The sequence below is a fragment of the Salmo salar genome, chromosome 25, assembly GCF_965601325.2.
Source record: "Salmo salar chromosome 25, fSalSal1, whole genome shotgun sequence".
Lineage (NCBI taxonomy): Eukaryota > Metazoa > Chordata > Actinopteri > Salmoniformes > Salmonidae > Salmo > Salmo salar.
This window is the reverse complement of record NC_138315.1, coordinates 2257495-2276708: the sequence shown is the minus strand read 5'-3', so window position 1 is coordinate 2276708 and position 19214 is coordinate 2257495. Positions and strand designations below refer to the sequence as shown.

The 19214-nt window shown below is 42.3% G+C and overlaps 1 protein-coding gene across 6 annotated transcripts in view; it reads left to right on the top strand.

Annotated features, from left to right (window-relative positions):
- Nucleotides 1-19214, top strand: part of LOC106586049 (dachshund homolog 1) — a 290058-nt gene that overhangs the window by 185250 nt on the left and 85594 nt on the right. For 4 of the 6 annotated variants that reach the window (XM_014172869.3, XM_014172866.3, XM_014172865.3 and 1 more), the window contains exon 3: nt 701-853. The exons of the other annotated variants lie outside the window; for them this stretch is intronic. In XM_014172869.3, coding sequence (XP_014028344.1) covers nt 701-853 — 153 coding nt within the window. The remainder of the gene's footprint in view (nt 1-700; nt 854-19214) is intronic. 6 annotated transcript variants of the gene reach the window in all.

Below are 19214 nucleotides of genomic sequence, written 5' to 3'. Positions count from 1 at the left end.
TGTATGATGCCTTGATGTAACATTGCCTATTGCCATAGCACATTGTGACTGCATAGTTAACTGGTATGCTATTGCTATCATGTACATTCTCTATTGTCATTATACAGTCACTAGCCTGTTATTATCACAATGTAAATACATTCTCTGTATTTCTCTCTCTTGTAGAAACCATGACCACTAGTTCCCTCCTCTGTAAAGTTGTGCATGTGTGCCTTCCTTGGGTGTGGAGTAAAGTGTGAATTGTATCCTTGTCTCCTGCTAGTCATTATCAGTCCTTTTATCGGGACTCTGGGACAGTTGTACCTATACTAACCTATTTTGGAGCCCACCGACTAACAGTTGGCGCCCTTCTTTCTTTGGCCTTCAGAAAAGCCATATACACTGATAGTACAAAACATTAGCTACACCTTCCTAATATTGAGTTGCACCCCCTTTTGCCCTCAGAACAGCGCATGTGCACGTGAATTTGTTTACAGGTCCTCACTCACACAAAGACATGCATGCAGATACCAATGCAGGTATGAATACATATGCAGATGCACACCGGCACAGACACACACACACACACACACATAGACACACACAGACACTTACTTAAGCAAGGTGAGTATCAGAGTTTGCAGATCTCATCTATATACAGCTTGTGTTGAACCAAAGCTGTACATTTGTATAGCTGTCCTCTCCGGTGTGGTGTGTTAAGGGCTGACAGCAGCAGCGGCGGCAGCTGCCAACGCGGCCATCGCCGAAGCCATGAAGGTGAAGAAGATCAAGCTGGAGGTGATGAGCGGCTACCACGGCAACGCCAACCAGCATGGGGCAGACAGTGAGAACGGAGACGTCAGCTCCAGTGTGGGTGAGTCAGTCATTGTGCCCTTCACACACACACGCACACACACACACACACACACACACACACACACACACACACACACACACACACACACGCGCAAGCGTACAGGTGCATGCAGATCTTCACACTCACACAAAGACATGCATGCAGATAGCAATACATATGCAGACGCACACCGGTACAGACACATAAATAAGCAAGGCGAGTATCGGAGTTTGCAGATCTCATCTACATACAGCTTGTGTTGAACCAAAGCTGTACATTTGTATAGCTGAATTCCACTACAAGCCACTACAAGCTTGTATCCAGGCTGTATCACAACCGGCCGTGATTGGGAGTCGCATAGGGCGGCGCACAATTGGCCCAGCGTCGTCCGGTTTTGGCCGGTGTAGGCCATCATTGTAAATAAGAATTTGTTCTTAACTGACTTGCCTAGTTAAATAAAGGTTAAATAAAAAAAAAAAAAATAATGGAAAGCTTAAATGCACCAACAGCTCAAAGATACTCTCAAGCTAAGGTACTGGATTCCAAACATACCTATTCTTGCCAGTGTGGAGCAGAGTGTAGACAGTTCAGAGAATACAGGTTCAGTTCAAACATCTACAAAATATCCTTATATGTTCACTGCAGTTCTACCTTGGCTAGTAGATTAAGTTGGATGTCTATAAAACAATTGTATCATTATTTGCATTTGTCCACGTCTTTGTAATGCAATGGTACATTCTATCTGTAAAGTATTTTTCTCTACTGCGCTGTAAAATCCCCCGCCTTCATATCCAATCTAAAAACAACACAGACATTGTTAATACAAAGTTTAATCCATGAACACTGTATCCCAAAGCTATTAGCCATAAACTCAGTCTCTAATTTATTTTATTTAATCACAGCAAGAGCATTGCTTTTTCAATATGTGCCATTTCAATTAATTATTAGCCCACAAATGCAGACGGATTTTGCTCATATCACCACCGAGCCACTTAGCGTATTGTGGAAAATTATAATATAGTGTTGAATTATTATGAGCCCATTACAAATTATAGGCTCCATGTAATCCCTAAAGCTTTGATTCACTAAATAGTGTTTTCGATTCACTTACTCTTACTAAGTGTCTCGACAGAAGTACTTGACACTGTATATTTGGGTAAAAACAGGATGCTGTCACTAAGCAGATTGAACAAAGCACAATTCATGAGCTCTGAGGTCATCAATCCCCAAAAAATTAAAACGGGTCTACGACCAATAAGAAAACGAGGCTACGAGGTAACCGAAATCAAGATAAATGGGAATAAGAACAGCAAGGCTACGGCAATGGAGCTAATAAGAAACTGTTTTATCTTTTTACAATTTAAATTGTAACCTTGAGCACACGGCCAGCCAGCCAGCAACACATAAGAAAGCACTCCCTGAAGAATCATAATTCTGTTGAAGGGAGCAGCGGTGTGTGAGTGTGAGTGCCATTGCGTGTGTGTGTGTGTGTGTGTGTGTGTGTGTGTGTGTGTGTGTGTGTGTGTGTGTGTGTGTGTGTGTGTGTGTGTGTGTGTGTGTGTGTGTGTGTGTGTGTGTGTGTGTGTGTGTTTATGCATATCTGTGTTTATTTTTCTTGATAGGCGTGTGTGTGTGTGTGTGTGTGTGTGTGTGTGTGTGTGTGTCTGTGTGTCTGTGTGTCTGTGCGTGTGTGTCTGTGCATGTGCATGGGTGTGTGTGTGTGTGCATGTGTGTTTGTGTGTGTGGGTGGGTGCGCCGGTCACGACATTAGCCCCCTGAATGAAATATATGACGGTGATGCCTCTTGGACCCATCCACAATCAATTGGATTATTTTCCTTTAATATTTACTTGCAGCGATGAGTTGCTCGTGTGCATGGTGATGAACAGTCTGCCACTGGTGTTTGAAGGTGACCTGTCACTGCGTATGGACAAATCTCTCTCGCAGAAATGTAGAAAATAAATCATTAGCGGCTAGGCAGGCAGTCAGAGGCCCCATCTCCCTTTCTCTCTCCCCCCTTCTCTCTTTCTATCTCGCCTGTCTCGAATTCTCTCTCCTTCTCTCCCCTCTCACTCACTCTCCCTGGATTTAAATTGGCCTCAGATTTATGATTTGAATTAATGCTTCGTTTGGTCAAAGGAATGGCTTGCTGAGACAAATTATGTTTGGTACTGAAGCCATCCTTATATTGATTACTGGGTGTCGCAGCAATCTCTTGTTTATATCAGCCACTCTCATGTGACAGGGGTGGCCAGCAGAAGTCATCTAGATAATCCACAGGAGATACAGTAAAGTCTCTTCAGATGGAAGAAAGGAGCAGAGAGAGAAAGGAACATTTACTGGGTAAAGTATGTGTCATCATTTAGTTTTAGCGAATCACACAACTGTGAGGAGTGGCTCCTTAAAAAGAGGTGAACAAGACATGTAAGGCACACGCACGGGGGAGGGTTATAGGGAAGGTGTTGTGGGAGATGATTGGTTGGTGCCAATGCCTGTGCGCCGGGAGTTTCTCCCGGTCTTTCTGTATTATCTAAATAAGGCCACACCAGACTCTTTCTCTTTTGGGCAGAAGTGTCTGGGAACTAAATTAGTATAGTATAGTCTTATCAGATGGACAACGAAAAGAGAGCAACGCTTAAGCAATGTTTAAAAAGGGAAAGCCAACACTTCTTCCACATTTAAAATAGAAAACAACAACGCTCTGTCAATGTTTCAATTGCTAGTTGCACATAAAGGTTTGTTAAAATAGACCAGGGAGGGTCAGCTATTGTAAAGTTGAATTTCTTCTCAATTACTTATCTGGTTAAATGTAATAGCCATATTTGCGAAGGGATCTCTTTCATTGCTAGGGAACATTTATTGCGTTAAAACAACAACAAAAACAGATCTTTTGACACATACCATGAAGAGCATAAATGTTTTGCTCATGTTTGCAATATAATCTGCTTCACTCTCAGCACTCAGGGCCTCGCTTAGGATATTGCTTAGGCTAATGCCTATACTTCCCTGCAGTACTTAGTCCCATGTCTAGCTTGGATTCCTGCATGCCTAATATGTCCTGGTCTATAGTCCATTATGCCTGTGGAATCCAGGCCTCTAAATCACTTGACAGATATAGCTGAATGACTGTGCAAGAGGGGAACTTGATTTGGCCACTGCCTTGTTGGGCTCTGTTGGTCTGGACTCAATGCAGGGCAGTGCTGATGAGGAAGTGAATAAATGCTGTTTTAAAGAGAAAGAGAGAGAGAGAGAGAGAGAGAGAGAGTGTGAATAGAAATAAAATAAAATAGTAATTCAGAAGGGTTGAAGGTGATAATGAGATTGTATAATACTACTACTACTTGTTCTAGATAAAGGAAGAGACAGAGGCAGAGACAGAGGGGTAAATGCAGGCATAGACAGAGGTATAGAAACAAGGCAGACACAAAAGCAGAGACAGAGAAATAAAGACAAATACAGAGGTAATGTTAGAGGCAGAGGCAGGGACAGAAATAAAGGCAGGGACAAAGGCAGAGACAGACGCAGAAACAGAGAAAGGGACAGAGGCAGAGATAGACAGAGCTAGAGACTGTGAAGGACACCCTGTTCTGTTGGTGGAGTTGGATTGCTGTGTATCTGCCGTCATTGTGTTGATGTCAATGGAACAGGCTAATGTTTCTCTCCCACACATTAAATATTAATCACATTGTTTCCCCTATATTGATATTCGTTGTCACCACTAATTTTCAGGGTTGTTAAAATGTTTTCAGTGTACACTTAAATGACTAAAGCCAGATATAAAGTATTTACTGGAGCTATTGGAGCTATGTATTGTTTAATAAGATCATCTTTGAACACTAATAATCACCAAACTAAAAACTAGATTGTCAGGGAGAATCTAAAATTCATTAAAATGTCATGGCATGGGGCTCCGACTGATTTTGCTATGTTTAAGTCACTGAAATAGCATAAGAACACGGCATGAGCCATGGCAAAATGTGTAGAATTGCAGGAAACTAGCTTTAAAAATGTTCTCTCCACCCAATGTCAAAATGTGTAGAATTGGAGGAAATTACATTGCAACATTTTGTCTCTGTGGCTAAGAGAAGGGCCGTTAAAATGTTGGGTTGGAGACGGCACCATTGGCCTTGTCCACTCTGACACCCCGCCCCCAACCCCCAATAACCTTGCCAACGCTGCTGAAAAAAAGCCTAGGGGAAACACTGAATCACAATTAGACCTTCCTGTTTGCATCAACGTTATTATTTATCAGGAAAAACATCCAGCTAGCTCAACTCAACCCAGCCAAGTGACCACACATCCTGTCAAAGGGGAGGAAGGGAGGGAGAGAGTGTGTGTGTGAGAGTGAGCTTGTTCTCTGATTAGACGTTTGTCTCTCGCTCTCTTTGATTCTCCCTGACAGTCTTGTGAAGGAGGTGGTGTGTGTGTGTGTGTGTGTGTGTGTGTGTGTGTGTGTGTGTGTGTGTGTGTGTGTGTGTGTGTGTGTGTGTGTGTGTGTGTGTGTGTGTGTGTGTGTGTGTGTGTGTGTGTGTGTGTGTGTGTGTGTGTGTGTGGAGCATCCATGTTGCTTTTAAAGGGGGCTCAGAGGCCCTCACAATTGTGTACAATGTGGATTGTTCCTGTGGCTGTCAGGATATGCCACAATTACAGATCACAAAACCAGGTTAGAGCACGTGTGGCACTAGGCCTTTCAGTGGGATAAACAGCCAGCCAGCCAGCCATTCAATCCCAACGCCCTGACCCCAACCACAACCTTCATTACCGGGACAGAAAACATTGTCAGCTGCTGCCCACTAACAAAAACCTGCCAATTTGTTTTTCAGGAGTGAGAAAATAAAAGAAGTGTTTAAGACCATGAGCCAGTAGAACAGAGAAGAGAAGAAAACACCCCTCTCTTTACTGTTTTCTCTTTTCAAGCCCCTCCCCCCTCTCTAAAATAGACATGACTGGTTCAGTGGCAGATTCTCTGGGAACCGTAATTAGTAAGATCGTATCATGTATCGCTGTTGATGCTCTCTATGTTGTGGAGCTCCATCTCTTTCTCTTCCTCTCTAACCCCCATTCTCTGGCCTGACTCCACCTCACCGCGGTGACGGTAATGGACCTTACATTTGGTCTGTAATTAGGTGTGGGAATTCCATCCGTCATCAACCAGACAATGCTGTCATGTACATCTTAAAGGGATAACGCGAGATTTCAAAATTAGGTCGTTTATCTACTTACCCAGAGGCAGACGAACTCATGGAAACCATTTTTATGTCTCTGCGTGCAGTTTGGAGATGATTGAAGTTAGCATATTGTTAGCTTAGCACAATTGCTGGAAGTCTCCCGGTATAGTAGCCAGCTCCTCACATAAGCAGGACAATAGACCTTCTAAATACTCCAAAACTAGGTGGTTGGTCATTTATAGTATTACAAAGCTATACATAGTAATCTATTTTTTGTAAATGTATCTAATAATAACAACAAACTATCCACTATCCACTTCTTCATTCTTTTGTGTGTGCGTGCGTGCGTGTGTGTGTGTGTGTTGCCGAGCTGGCTGGGGCCCCTGAGAGGGCTCCGTGAGGAGGAGACCACAGCTGTACACAGCGAGCAACTAATTGGCCCTTATCTGGCTGTCCCATTCATCTTCATTTTTTACCAATTACTGAGCATTATCTGTGTTCTCAGTTGGCTATGGGACTTAATCCTTTTTGGTTAAGCTGCTTGTGGCAGCTTGCAAAATTTAAAATGGGGAAGGAGAGAAAGAGGAGGGAGGAGGGAGAAGGGGAGCAGAAGTCACAGCGATAAACAAACTCGGGAAACTTCCCATCACCTCTCCCCCCTCGGAGGAAAGAATCAATAAACAATGACATCACGTGAAGGAGAGAACAAAGAGAGGGATAAAGAGAGAGAGAGAAAGACACAGATAAAGAGAGAGAGATGGGGGAAAGGACAGGGGGAGAGAATCAATTATCGGCATTATAATTCAGGTCCTTGTTTGCAAACGCAGCGGCCTCATTGATTAAGCTTGCTCCGGTTGCTCTTGCCATTATTGACTTGTTAAAACCATATTTTCTCCTCATCAGTGGGTTTCATGTTTGCGGTCGTCAGCAGGCAGATAACAATTCTTTTAAAAGGTCTTCATCAATTATTCAGGGTGTATTCATTTTGGCAAGCTCCAAATGCCCCATGTTACGTTTTGGTGTGTGTGTGTGTTTTTTTTCCCCCATAGCAGCAGAGAATTGAACCAGGACACATTGTTCCTCCAGACGGTACATCAACACAGTTAGCCCTTATTATCTGAGATCAATGTTTAACTAGGTTTCTCTCTATATGGGGTAAGATAGGCCATATGGCATTGATTGTATTGCAAACTGGGTTAGAATATATGTTAATTGTTGTACTCTGTAGAATGTCTTTCTTTTTATGTCTGTGTCTGTGTGTTATGGTTTAGTAGAGGAACAACAATTAAACCATTGTTATTACAATAAATACATTACAGGATGCAGAAATTACTGTGCATTAAATCACCCATAATAATCCTAGAAAATAATCCTAGATATGATATCAAAAGCAAACCTGGATAAATAAATGTAGAATAATAAATACTCTAAGTAAAATAAGTCCATCTTTACGCAGTGCCTCCTACTCTTTGATAGGGATATTTTTTGGTCACAAGCTCTGCACCAGCTGTCAACCAAGCTTCACTGCTGCAATTTAATTAGTCAGTTTATGTCTTTCTAATAATAAAGCTCTCAGGGTGGAAGGACACATCTAGCCACTAGCTAGTGCCTGGCTTTGTTAGCCATGTTAGCCTCCTTAGCACCGGTGGCCTAGGATGTTAGCTTGGTTAATACTTGTAAAATTATTTTCTTAATTGTGCCTGAGGAGATAAATAAAGTTTCATCAAACTGAATTTAATTAGCACTGGTGGTCTAGGATGTTAGCCTGATTAGCACTGGTTGCCTAGGATGTTAGCCTGGTTAGCATTGGGTAGCCTAGGACTCTAGCTTGGTTAGTGCTGGTGGCCTGGTCTAGGACATTAACTTAGCACTGAACTGGTGGCCTAGGGCATTGACTGTCTGTCTGACTGCCTGCCTGCCCTCCTGCAGACAGACAGACAGACATACATACAGACATACTATATAGACTGAACAAAGCTGTACAGCAGGATTTGTCTCTCTCTCTCTCTCCCTTTCTTCTCTCTCCCTCTTTTCCTCCTGGGCTTTGGTCCTCCCAACCTCTTTATTAGTGACTCAGGCCCAGGGGAGTCAGGTGACAGATAAAGCAGAGAGCGTCACACACATTTTTATTTCAAAAGATAAACTCGATAATCTTAAATGTATTTTAATGAAGTCAAATGTCCTCGTTCTAATTTCGCTTGCGTTCGGCTGTTAAGCATCTGCGTTAAAATTTGAATATGTATTATGGGGGAAATGTGTGGAGGCACACAAATGCAGATATAGATTAGAATATCAAGGAGAATTGATTAAACATTATTCCTGTAAGGATCCATATCAAGTTCTATCATCTTTGAGTGGCAGTGGTGGTGTGGCAGTCTTATTAGAGCTGTGAGAGAGAGAGCAAGAGGGAGAAAGAGAGAGAGAGAGAGACAAAAGAAGAGAGAAAGGGAGAGGTAGAGAGGATCATCACAGAGATAGAGGGAGAGAGGAAGACAGAGTAAAAAAGTGTGGCACGCTACACAAACCACATGTCATGCAAATATTTGTACAACTGTCTCTTGCGGTTACCTCACCACGACAGGGGCACGGTTAAATAAAAACAACTGACCAGTCGACTTGTCAGCCCTCATCAACATTAAGGCTTCCTTCTTCATTAATTGGAGTGATTAATATGAAGGGCTTTGATGCAGCGGGTGATGCATGCGTCGTTGCTGTCCCCTTTGTAGCATCCACTGTCAGGTTGCATTTAGCAGGGATAGGGGCTGACCTTTGGGGAGTGAAGAGATCAAGGCAATTTGAAAAGACAGTGTCACTTGGGTTCAATGTGATACTGTGTAATAGATGACATTCCAACCTTTCACTGATGACGGGCTTTCGCAGGTTTTTTGAGTGATTTGAAATAAAGTGGTTATAAGGGCACACGGCGAGACCCAGATGCAGACACAGGAGGCAGATGGTTAGAGTCCAAGATGTTTATTAACAATCCAAAAGGGGTAAGCAAGAGAATGGTCGTGGACAGGCAAAAGGTCAATACCAGTTCAGAGTTCCAGAGGTGCAGAATGGCAGGCAGGCTCGAGGTCAGGGCAGGCAGAATGGTCAGATAGGCGGGAATGGAGTCCAGAAAAACAGGCAAAGGTCAAAACTGGGAGGACTAGTAAAAGAGAATAGAAAAGCAGGAGCACGGGGAAAACACGCTGGTTGACTTGAACATACAAGACTAACTGTCACAGAGAGATAGGAAACACAGGGATAAATACACCAGGGAAAATAAGCGACACCTGGAAGGGGTGGAAACAATCACAAGGACAGGTGAAACAGATCAGGGCGTGACAGTGGTATTGAAATATGCATGCATGGGGCTGTGAACGCATTTGAATGTTAATGATGTTGATTGAGTCATATCACAACAAACACAAACAAAGATGGAGGAGAGTAAGTACTTGTGTCGTGTAAAAATATAAATACAGTACCAGTCAAAAGTTTGGACACACCTACTCATTCTAGGGTTTTTCTATATTTTGTCATGACTTTCCCTCCTGGGTGAGGATCAAAGAGAGCCACTCCCCCCTCTCTCCCACAAGAGAGGAAGGGGGGAGTGGGGCCGATTCTATGACTTTAACGACCGGTCATAAACTTTCTCTCTCTGGACCTGCAGTATGGAGAAGTCAAAAATAATTTGTGTAGCGAGAGAATCTGGCGCCAAAACTCCAACATCCAAAAGTGGATAATGAAACAATATTTCCAACATAAAGAATCTGGGAAATGGTTGGTGGGGATCAAAACAATAAATCCTGTCAAAAGTGTATTGTTTTGTGATATCATTAAGGACGGTATAACTAAATATCTGTAACTCTAAGAATGTATATGTCCCAGTTATCAGATTTACATCTAAATGTTGTAAAATGTATATGATTAAATATGAAACTATTTGTGAGAAGATGAAATGTGATTTTAGCCTTCTAAATGAGATAACTGTTTTTCATAAGAACTTTTGCCAAGTCAGTAACCACGCCCACGTGAGCACAGACATTGGGGCAATGTCATGGATCCGCCCTCCAAGGCGAGTGCATAAAAGGACTGCTAACAAAATTTACATTAGACCAAGCAGGCGGACGGTGTTGAGCCGGACGTTACGAGTGGTTAGACTCTACGAGACCAGAAAGCGTTGAGAGGTGGCTACACGTTGAAATGGTTTAAAACTACAAGACCAGAAAATGGTTACAAACTTTGAAACTTTCAACAGAGAAGAAGACTAGACTAAGACATGCACCGTCTGCAGCTCTGCATGTACAGTTATCTAGAAGATCTTGTCAAACTACCATTGGAACGTCTGATGTATTCAGTCTAACGAACACTCAGAGACAAAGAAGCCTACAACTGAGGACATTGTGACCTCTGCTGGACAACCAGAGACTTACATAACCAGAGAATTTATGTCTAACTATTCGTCACAGATAAACGTATAACGTGTGTGCGTGTTTATGAATTTCTGTGTGATTATTTACTTGGTTAAATAAATTAAATAGTAGTAAAATAATTAAATAAATAAATGTAATTAAATAATTAAGCCAATTTGAGTATCACTGAATCATCATTTAGACTAGGGTTCATGCAGATTTGAAGTCAACGACATTTAGAATGAGACTGATATGAGGTAAAAAAAAGATTAATGGATGACTGGTATGATAACGATATATTTGGATGTATTATTGATTTAATTTGGGTAATGGTAACTCATTGAACAAACTTTTTCCATGGTGCCCCAATATTGCTAATGAGTTAATGATTAATTTAATCACATAATAATCAAACAAACTTACAGTGACTTGCAAAAGTATTCACCCACTTGGCATTTTTCCTATTTTGTTGCATTACAAACTGTAATTTAAATAGATTTTTATTTGGATTTCATGTAATGGACATACACAAAATAGTCCAAATTGGTGAAGTGAAATGTAAAAAATAACTTGTTTACATTTTTTTTAAATAATAAATAAATAAAAAGAGATGCGTGCATATGTATTCACCCCCTGTGCTATGAAGCCCCTAAATAAGATCTGGTGCAACCAATTACCTTCAGAAGTCACATAATTAGTTAAATAAAGTCCACCTATGTGCAATCTAAGTGTCACATGATCTGTCACATGATCTCAGTAGATATACACCTGTTCTGAAAGGTCCTAGAGTCTGCAATACCACTAAGCAAGAGGCACCACCAAGCAAGTGGCACCATGAAGACCAAGGAGCTCTCCAAACAGGTCAGGGACAAAGTTGTGGAAAAGTACAGATCAGGGTTGGGTTATACAAAAATATCAAAGTTTGGAGTATCTGTCCATAGGACCAATTTAAGCCGTACACTCCACAGAGTTGGGCTTTACGGAAGAGTGTCCAGAAAAAAACACATTTGGTGTTCACCAAAAGGCATGTGGGAGACTCCCCAAACATATGGAAGAATGTACTCTGGTTAGATGAGACAAAAATGTTGCTTTTTGGCTATCAAGGAAAACACTATGTCTGGCGCAAACCCAACACCCCCATCACCCCGAGATCACCATCCCCACAGTGAAGCATGGTGGTGGCAGCATCATGCTCTGGGCCTGTTTTTAATCGGGAGGGACTGGGAAACTGGTCAGAATTGAAGGAATGGTGGATGGCGCTAAATACAGGGAAATTATTGAGGGAAACCTGTTTCAGTCTTCAAGAGGTTTGAGACTGGGACAGAGGTTCACCTTCCAGCAGGACAATGACCCTAAGCATACTGCTAAAGCAACACTTGAGTGGTTTAAGGGGAAACATTTAAATGTCTTGGAATGGTCTAGTCAATGCCCAGACCTCAATCCAATTGAGAATCTGTGGTATGACTTAAAGATTGCTGTACACCAGCGGAACCCATCTAACTTGAAGGAGCTGGATCAGTTTTGCAGTTTTTTTGGGCTTATTTCTTGTTTGTTTCAAAAGAAAAATATATTTTGCATCTTCAAAGTGGTATGCATGTTGTGTAAATCAAATGATACAAACCCCCAAAAAAATCGATTTTAATTCCAGGTTGTAAGGCAACAAAATATGAAAAATGCCAAGGGGGGTGAATACTTCTGCAAGCCACTGTGATTGATTTGATAAAATAACTGTCATCACATTAATGATAGTCACATCTCCACAATTTGTACTATTTTCTACATTGTAGAATAATAGTGAATACATCAAAACTATGAAATAACACATATGGAATCATGTACTAACTAAAAAAGTGTTAAACAAATCAAAATATATTTTATATTTGAATTTCTTCAAAGTAGCCACCCTTTGCCTTGATGACGGCTTTGCACACTCTTGGCATTCTCTCATCCAGCTGTACCTGGATTGCTTTTCCAACAGTCTTGAAGGAGTTCCCACATATGCTGAGCACTTGTTGGCTGCTTTTCCTTCACTCTGCGGTCCAACTCATCCCAAACCATCTCAATTGGGTTGAAGTCGGTGATTGTGCAGGCCAGGTCATCTGATGCAGCACTCCATCACTCTCCTTGGTCAAATAGCCCTTACACAGTCTGGAGGTGTTAGGTCATTGCCCTATTGAAAAACAAATGATAGTCCCACCCAGCGCAAACCAGATGGGATGGCGTATCGCTGCAGAATGCTGTGGTAGCCATGCTGTTTAAGTGTGCCTTGAATTCTAAATAGATCATCAACAGTGTCACCAGCAAAGCACCCCCACACCATCACACCTCTTCCTCCATGCTTCACGGTGGGAACCACACTTGTGGAGATCATCCGTTAACCTGCTCTGCATCTCACAAAGAGACAGTGGTTGGAACCAAAAATCTCACATTTGGACTCATCACACCAAAGGACAGATTTCCACCAGGATAATGTCCATTGCGCTTGTTTCATGGCCCAAGCAAGTCTCTTCTTCTTATTGGTGTCCTATAGTAGTGGTTTCTTTGCAGCAATTAGACCATGAAGGCCTGATTCACGCAGTCTCCTCTGAACAGTTGATGTTGAGATGTGTCTGTTACTTGAACTCTGTGAAGCATTTATTTCAAATCAAATCAAATTTTATTTGTCACATACACATGGTTAGCAGATGTTAATGTGAGTGTAGTGAAATGCTTGTGCTTCTAGTTCTGACCATGCAGTAATATCTAACAAGTAATCTAATTTCACGGCAACTACCTTATACACACAAGTGTTAAGGAATGAATAAGAATATGTAAATAAAAATATACAGTGAGGGAAAAAAGTATTTGATCCCCTGCTGATTTTGTACGTTTGCCCACTGACAAAGAAATGATCAGTCTATAATTTTAATGGTAGGTTTATTTGAAGATTGAGAGACAGAATAACAACAAAAAAATCCAGAAAAACGCATGTCAAAAATGTTATAAAATGATTTGCATTTTAATGAGGGAAATAAGTATTTGACCCCACGGCAAAACATGACATAGTACTTGGTGGCAAAACCCTTGTTGGCAATCACAGAGGTCAGACGTTTCTTGTACTTGGCCACCAGGTTTGCAGACATCTCAGGAGGGATTTTGTCCCACTCCTCTTTGCAGATCTTCTCCAAGTCATTAAGGTTTCGAGGCTGACGTTTGGCAACTCGAACCTTCAGCTCCCTCCACAGATTTTCTATGGGATTAAGGTCTGGAGACTGGCTAGGCCACTCCAGGACCTTAATGTGCTTCTTCTTGAGCCACTCCTTTGTTGCCTTGGCCGTGTGTTTTGGTTTCATTGTCATGCTGGAATATCCATCCACGACCCATTTTCAATGCCCTGGCCGAGGGAAGGAGGTTCTCACCCAAGATTTGACGGTACATGGCCCAGTCCATCGTCCCTTTGATGCGGTGAACTTGTCCTGTCCCCTTAGCAGAAAAACACCCCCAAAGCATAATGTTTCCACCTCCATGTTTGACAGTGGAGATGGTGTTCTTGGGGTCACAGGCAGCATTCCTCCTCCTCCAAACACGGCGAGTTGAGTTGATGTCAAAGAGCTCCATTTTGGTCTTATCTGACCACAACAACCAGTTGTCCTCTGAGTCATTCAGATGTTCATTGGCAAACTTCAGACGGGCATGTATATGTATTCTTGAGCAGGGGGACCTTGCGGGCGCGCAGGATTTCAGTCCTTCACGGTGTAGTGTGTTACCAATTGTTTTCTTGGTGACTATGGTCCCAGCTGCCTTGAGATCATTGACAAGATCCTCCCGTGTCGTTCTGGGCTGATTCCTCACCATTCTCATGATCATTGCAACTCCACGAGGTGAGATCTTGCATGGAGCCCCAGGCCGAGGGGGCTCCATGCAATTTATAACATTTTTGACATGCGTTTTTCTGGATATTGGTAGCGGGCCATGTCGTTGGCACTGTATTGTCCTCAAAGCGAGCAATGAAGTTGGTTAGTTTGTCTGGGAGCAGGACATCGTGGTCCAAGACGGGGCTGTTTTTTTTTGTAGTCCGTGATTGACTGTAGACCCTGCCACATTCCTCTCATGTCTGAGCCGTTGAATTGTGACTCTACTTTGTCTCTATACTGATGCTTAGCTTGTTTGATTGCCTTGCGGCGGGAATAGCTACACTGTTTGTATTCGGTCATGTTTCTGGTCGCCTTGACCTGATTAAAAGCAGTGGTTTGTGCTTTCAGTTTTGCATGAATGCTGCCATCAATCCATGGTTTCTGGTTGGCGAAGGTTTTAATAGTTGCTGTGGGTACAACATCACCGAAGCACTTGCTAATAAACTCGCTCACCGAATCAGTGTATTCATCAATGTTATTATCCAACGCTATGCAGAACATATCCCAGTCCACGTGATCAAAGCAATCTTGAGCGTGGAATCAGATTGGTCGGACCAGCGTTGTACAGACCTGAGCACGAGCGTTTCCTGTTTTAGTTTCTGTCTATAGGCTGTGAGTACCAAAATGGAGTCGTGGTCAGATTTTCCGAAATCAGGGCAGGGCTTTGTATGCGTCGCGGAAGTTAGAGTAACAATGGTCCAGGATTTTTTCTGCCCGGGTACCGCATTCAGTATGCTGCTAAAATTTAGGGAGTCTGGTTTTCAGATTAGCCTTGTTAAAATCCCCAGCTACAATGAATGCAGCCTCAGGATATGTGGATTCTAGTTTACATAGAGTCCAGTGAAGTTCATTCAGGGCCATAGATGTGTCTGCTTGGGGGGTGGGGGGGGATATATACGGCTGTGATTATAATCGAAGAGAATTCTCTTGGTAGATAATGCGGTCGACATTTGATAAGGAATTCTAGGTCAGGTGAGCAAAAGGACTTGAGTTCCTGTATGTTGTTATGATCACACCATGTCTCGTTAATCATAAGGTATCATAACAACAACATCAGATATTTGTATCTGTCAGCGTGATGCGAGAAGAAACCAGGTGGCTGTACCGACTTCGATAGCATGTCTCGAGTGAACCACGTTTCCGTGAAACAAAGAACGTTACAATCTCTGATGTCTCTCTGGAAGGCAACCCTTGCTCGGATTTCGTCTACCTTGTTGTCAAGACACTGGACGTTGTCGAGTAGTAAACTCGGGAGCGGTGCGCGATGTGCCCGTCTACGGAGCCTGACCAGAAGATCGCTTCTTCTGCCCCTCCTGCGGTGCCGTTGTTTTGAGTCGCCGGCTGGGATCCGATCCATTGTCCTGGGTGGTGGACCAAACAGACCAAACAGAGGATCCTCTTCTTTAAAGTCGAATTCCTGGTCGTAATGTTGGTAAGTTGACATTGCTCTTATATCTAATAGTTCCTCCCGGCTGTATGTAATAAAACTTAAGATTTCCTGGGGTAACAATGTAATAAATAATACATAAAAAATGAAATACTGCATAGTTTCCTGAGAACGCGAAGCGAGGCGGCCATCTCTGTCGGCGCCGGATAAAAAAAAAATACAAAAAAAGAAGGCTGGTAACTATAAAGAATTTATCCTCTGCAGCAGAGGTAACTCAGATTAGCCTTGTTAAAATCCACAGCTACAATGAATGCAGCCTCAGGATATGTGGTTTCTAGTTTGCATAGAGTCCAGTGAAGTTCATTCAGGGCCATAGATGTGTCTGCTTGGGGGGTGGGGGGGGGGGGGGATATATACGGCTGTGATTATAATCGAAGAGAATTCTCTTGGTAGATAATGCGGTCGACATTTGATAAGGAATTCTAGGTCAGGTGAGCAAAAGGACTTGAGTTCCTGTATGTTGTTATGATCACACCATGTCTCGTTAATCATAAGGCATACCCCCCCGCCCTTCTTCTTACCAGAGAGATATTTTTATCTGTCAGCGTGATGCGAGAAGAAACCAGGTGGCTGTACCGACTCTGATAGCATGTCTCGAGTGAACCACGTTTCCGTGAAACAAAGAACGTTACAATCTCTGATGTCTCTCTGGAAGGCAACCCTTGCTCGGATTTCGTCTACCTTGTTGTCAAGACACTGGACGTTGTTGAGTAGTAAACTCGGGAGCGGTGCGCGATGTGCCCGTCTACGGAGCCTGACCAGAAGATCGCTTCTTCTGCCCCTCCTGCGGTGCCGTTGTTTTGAGTCGCCGGCTGGGATCCGATCCATTGTCCTGGGTGGTGGACCAAACAGACCAAACAGAGGATCCTCTTCTTTAAAGTCGAATTCCTGGTCGTAATGTTGGTAAGTTGACATTGCTCTTATATCTAAAAGTTCTTTTATTTATTTTATTACATAAAAGTATGTAATAAAACTTTTAAGATTTCCTGGGGTAACAATGTAATAAATAATACATAAAAAAATGAAATACTGCATAGTTTCCTGAGAACGCGAAGCGAGGCGGCCATCTCTGTCGGCGCCGGATAAAAATTTTTTTTAAAAAAAGAAGGCTGGTAACTATAAAGAATTTATCCTCTGCAGCAGAGGTAACTCTGGGTCTTCCTTTCCTGTTTCACCTAATTGCGTTTGCAATAATCACATAAGTAGGCTTCCGAGTGGTGCAGCGGTCTAAGGCACTGCATCTCAGTGCTGGAGGTGTCAGTACAGACCCTGGTTCAATTCCAGGCTGTGTCACAACCGGCTGGGATTGGAAGTCCCATAGGGCGGTGCACAATTGGCCCTGCGTCGCCCAGGTTAGGGTTTGGCCGGGGTAGACCGTCATTGTAAATAAGAGTTTGTTCTTAACTGACTGACTAATTTTGAGCGATTGTACTGATTTTCTCTCAAGGACCGATGGTTATAGATGAAGAGAACAGGCCAGAGAGAGTAATGCTAATTTTGTAATTAAAACTGATGATCTGATGACCAGCACATGTAAACCGATCCCCAAACGGCACCCATATGACGGCGGAGAGCGGCATGAATCAAATAACAACGGCTCGCCCGTTGACTGAAAGCAATCTTTTTAAGAGGGGGAGAGGCCTTTTACTAAGTATCACATGGAAATAATTCCTCTATCTGCTTGGCGTGTCACTGACACAAGAACTCTATTGATTGGCAGGGGATATATTACACCGTCAGTAGTAATAGCTGCTAGTAATGGGTTCTCTGTGTGTGTGTGTGTGTGTGTGTGTGTGTGTGTGTGTATGTGTGTGTGTGTGTGTGTGTGTGTGTGTGTGTGTGTGTGTGTGTGTGTGTGTGTGTGTGTGTGTGTGTGTGTGTGTGTGTGTGTGTGATTGTGCTCGTGTTTGTGTGTGTGTTTAGCAGTTTATTGTGAGTGACCTGTGACAAATGTCAAGTTAGATGGGCCCAGACCCACACTAGAAATGTGAACAGTATGGTCAAGGTTAATATCAATGTCTCCTGGAGGCTTGGACGTCCTGGGCATCCCTAGCCATGTGGATTATTAGGTTAATCTGGGTTGTTTATATTGGGGCACACCGTAGCAATACTTTTTGCAACAGAAAATTTAAACGACCCTGGTCTATAACATCACTGTCGCTCCCTCAAGTTGTTTAGCGCATTACATAAATGTGGTAATTGGATAGTTTCGGGTCAACATTTAGTGCGGCTTGTTATTTTCAAGCACATTGTTCATTTGGAAAATGTGTAATTTTGGAATTATCTTGTGAGATGGATTGAGACATTATGAAAGACATATCATCATGTTTTTGTTTATGACAAATGTAATGATCATCAAATCACAGATACGTAGATACTACATTGTGACGCCATGACAGAATTATCTAAACAGAATGATCTTTTCAACCTCTTGTAACCATTCATTCTATTTTCATAGACAGCCTGTAAGTAGTGATGTGGATTGATTCAGTCAATCAAATGTGTATGATATGTTCACCAGAATATCCTGGATGGAGGATATCCCAGATGGAAGGAGTTGACACTTTATTTAAAACACACTTCTGAAAGCGATATCCCCAGAAAACCGCTATCTGCAATTGATTGCATCACTGCCTCAGTAATCTGGAGTAGGTGGCTACTGGCAGAATTTTTTATATACTTACAGGACAAATAACACTGTCTGTCTCTAGGGTATTTCCTAACACATGATATACTGTGTGTGTGTGTATGTGTGAGTACATTAGTGTTGTCACGATACCAACACCAGGTTTAGTATCACAATACTCGATACCATCATGATACTCAATACCAAAACCATACCAAAACGACCCCACGGCAAAAGAAAAAGGCATATTAGCCAAAGTCACAGAATGGCACTTGATCCAGACAGATAAATTCAGCTACTGCTCTGTTCAATATTTGGGCATCTTTTGAGTTCATTATCATTCATGTCAACAATTTTCAGACAGCCATGTATGCATTAATTAATCAATAATACAATCATACAGTACATTTTACTTTGTTTTTAAATCTATATTGATAAACTGGGTAAATCAAAAATATGTAGCCTAGGCCTATCCACAATACAGGTGAATTCATGGTGAATGCATTTTCAGTAGGAGTGTGTGCATGCATTGAGCTATTGAGCTTGTTTTGGCTGATTTCATGGGCTACAGATGACAAACAAACAAATTTCCCTTCCGTTTGGGAATGATTTAATTGTACTGATCAACAACGTTTGCATAGAAGTTGCTTCTTTTATAAAAATGTGCGCTGTCTTTAACCAGTAATGACATCATGCACAAGGCAAGAGGGGGGGCGGCCTGTCAGAGCACAGTCAGTTCACTGAGGAAATGGATAATCTTTGGGAGAGATGTGAAGAGGCCAAATAAGTGAATGAATATTTTTTTGGTGGCAATCAGCTTTGAAATCAGCATATTTTTCATTATGGTA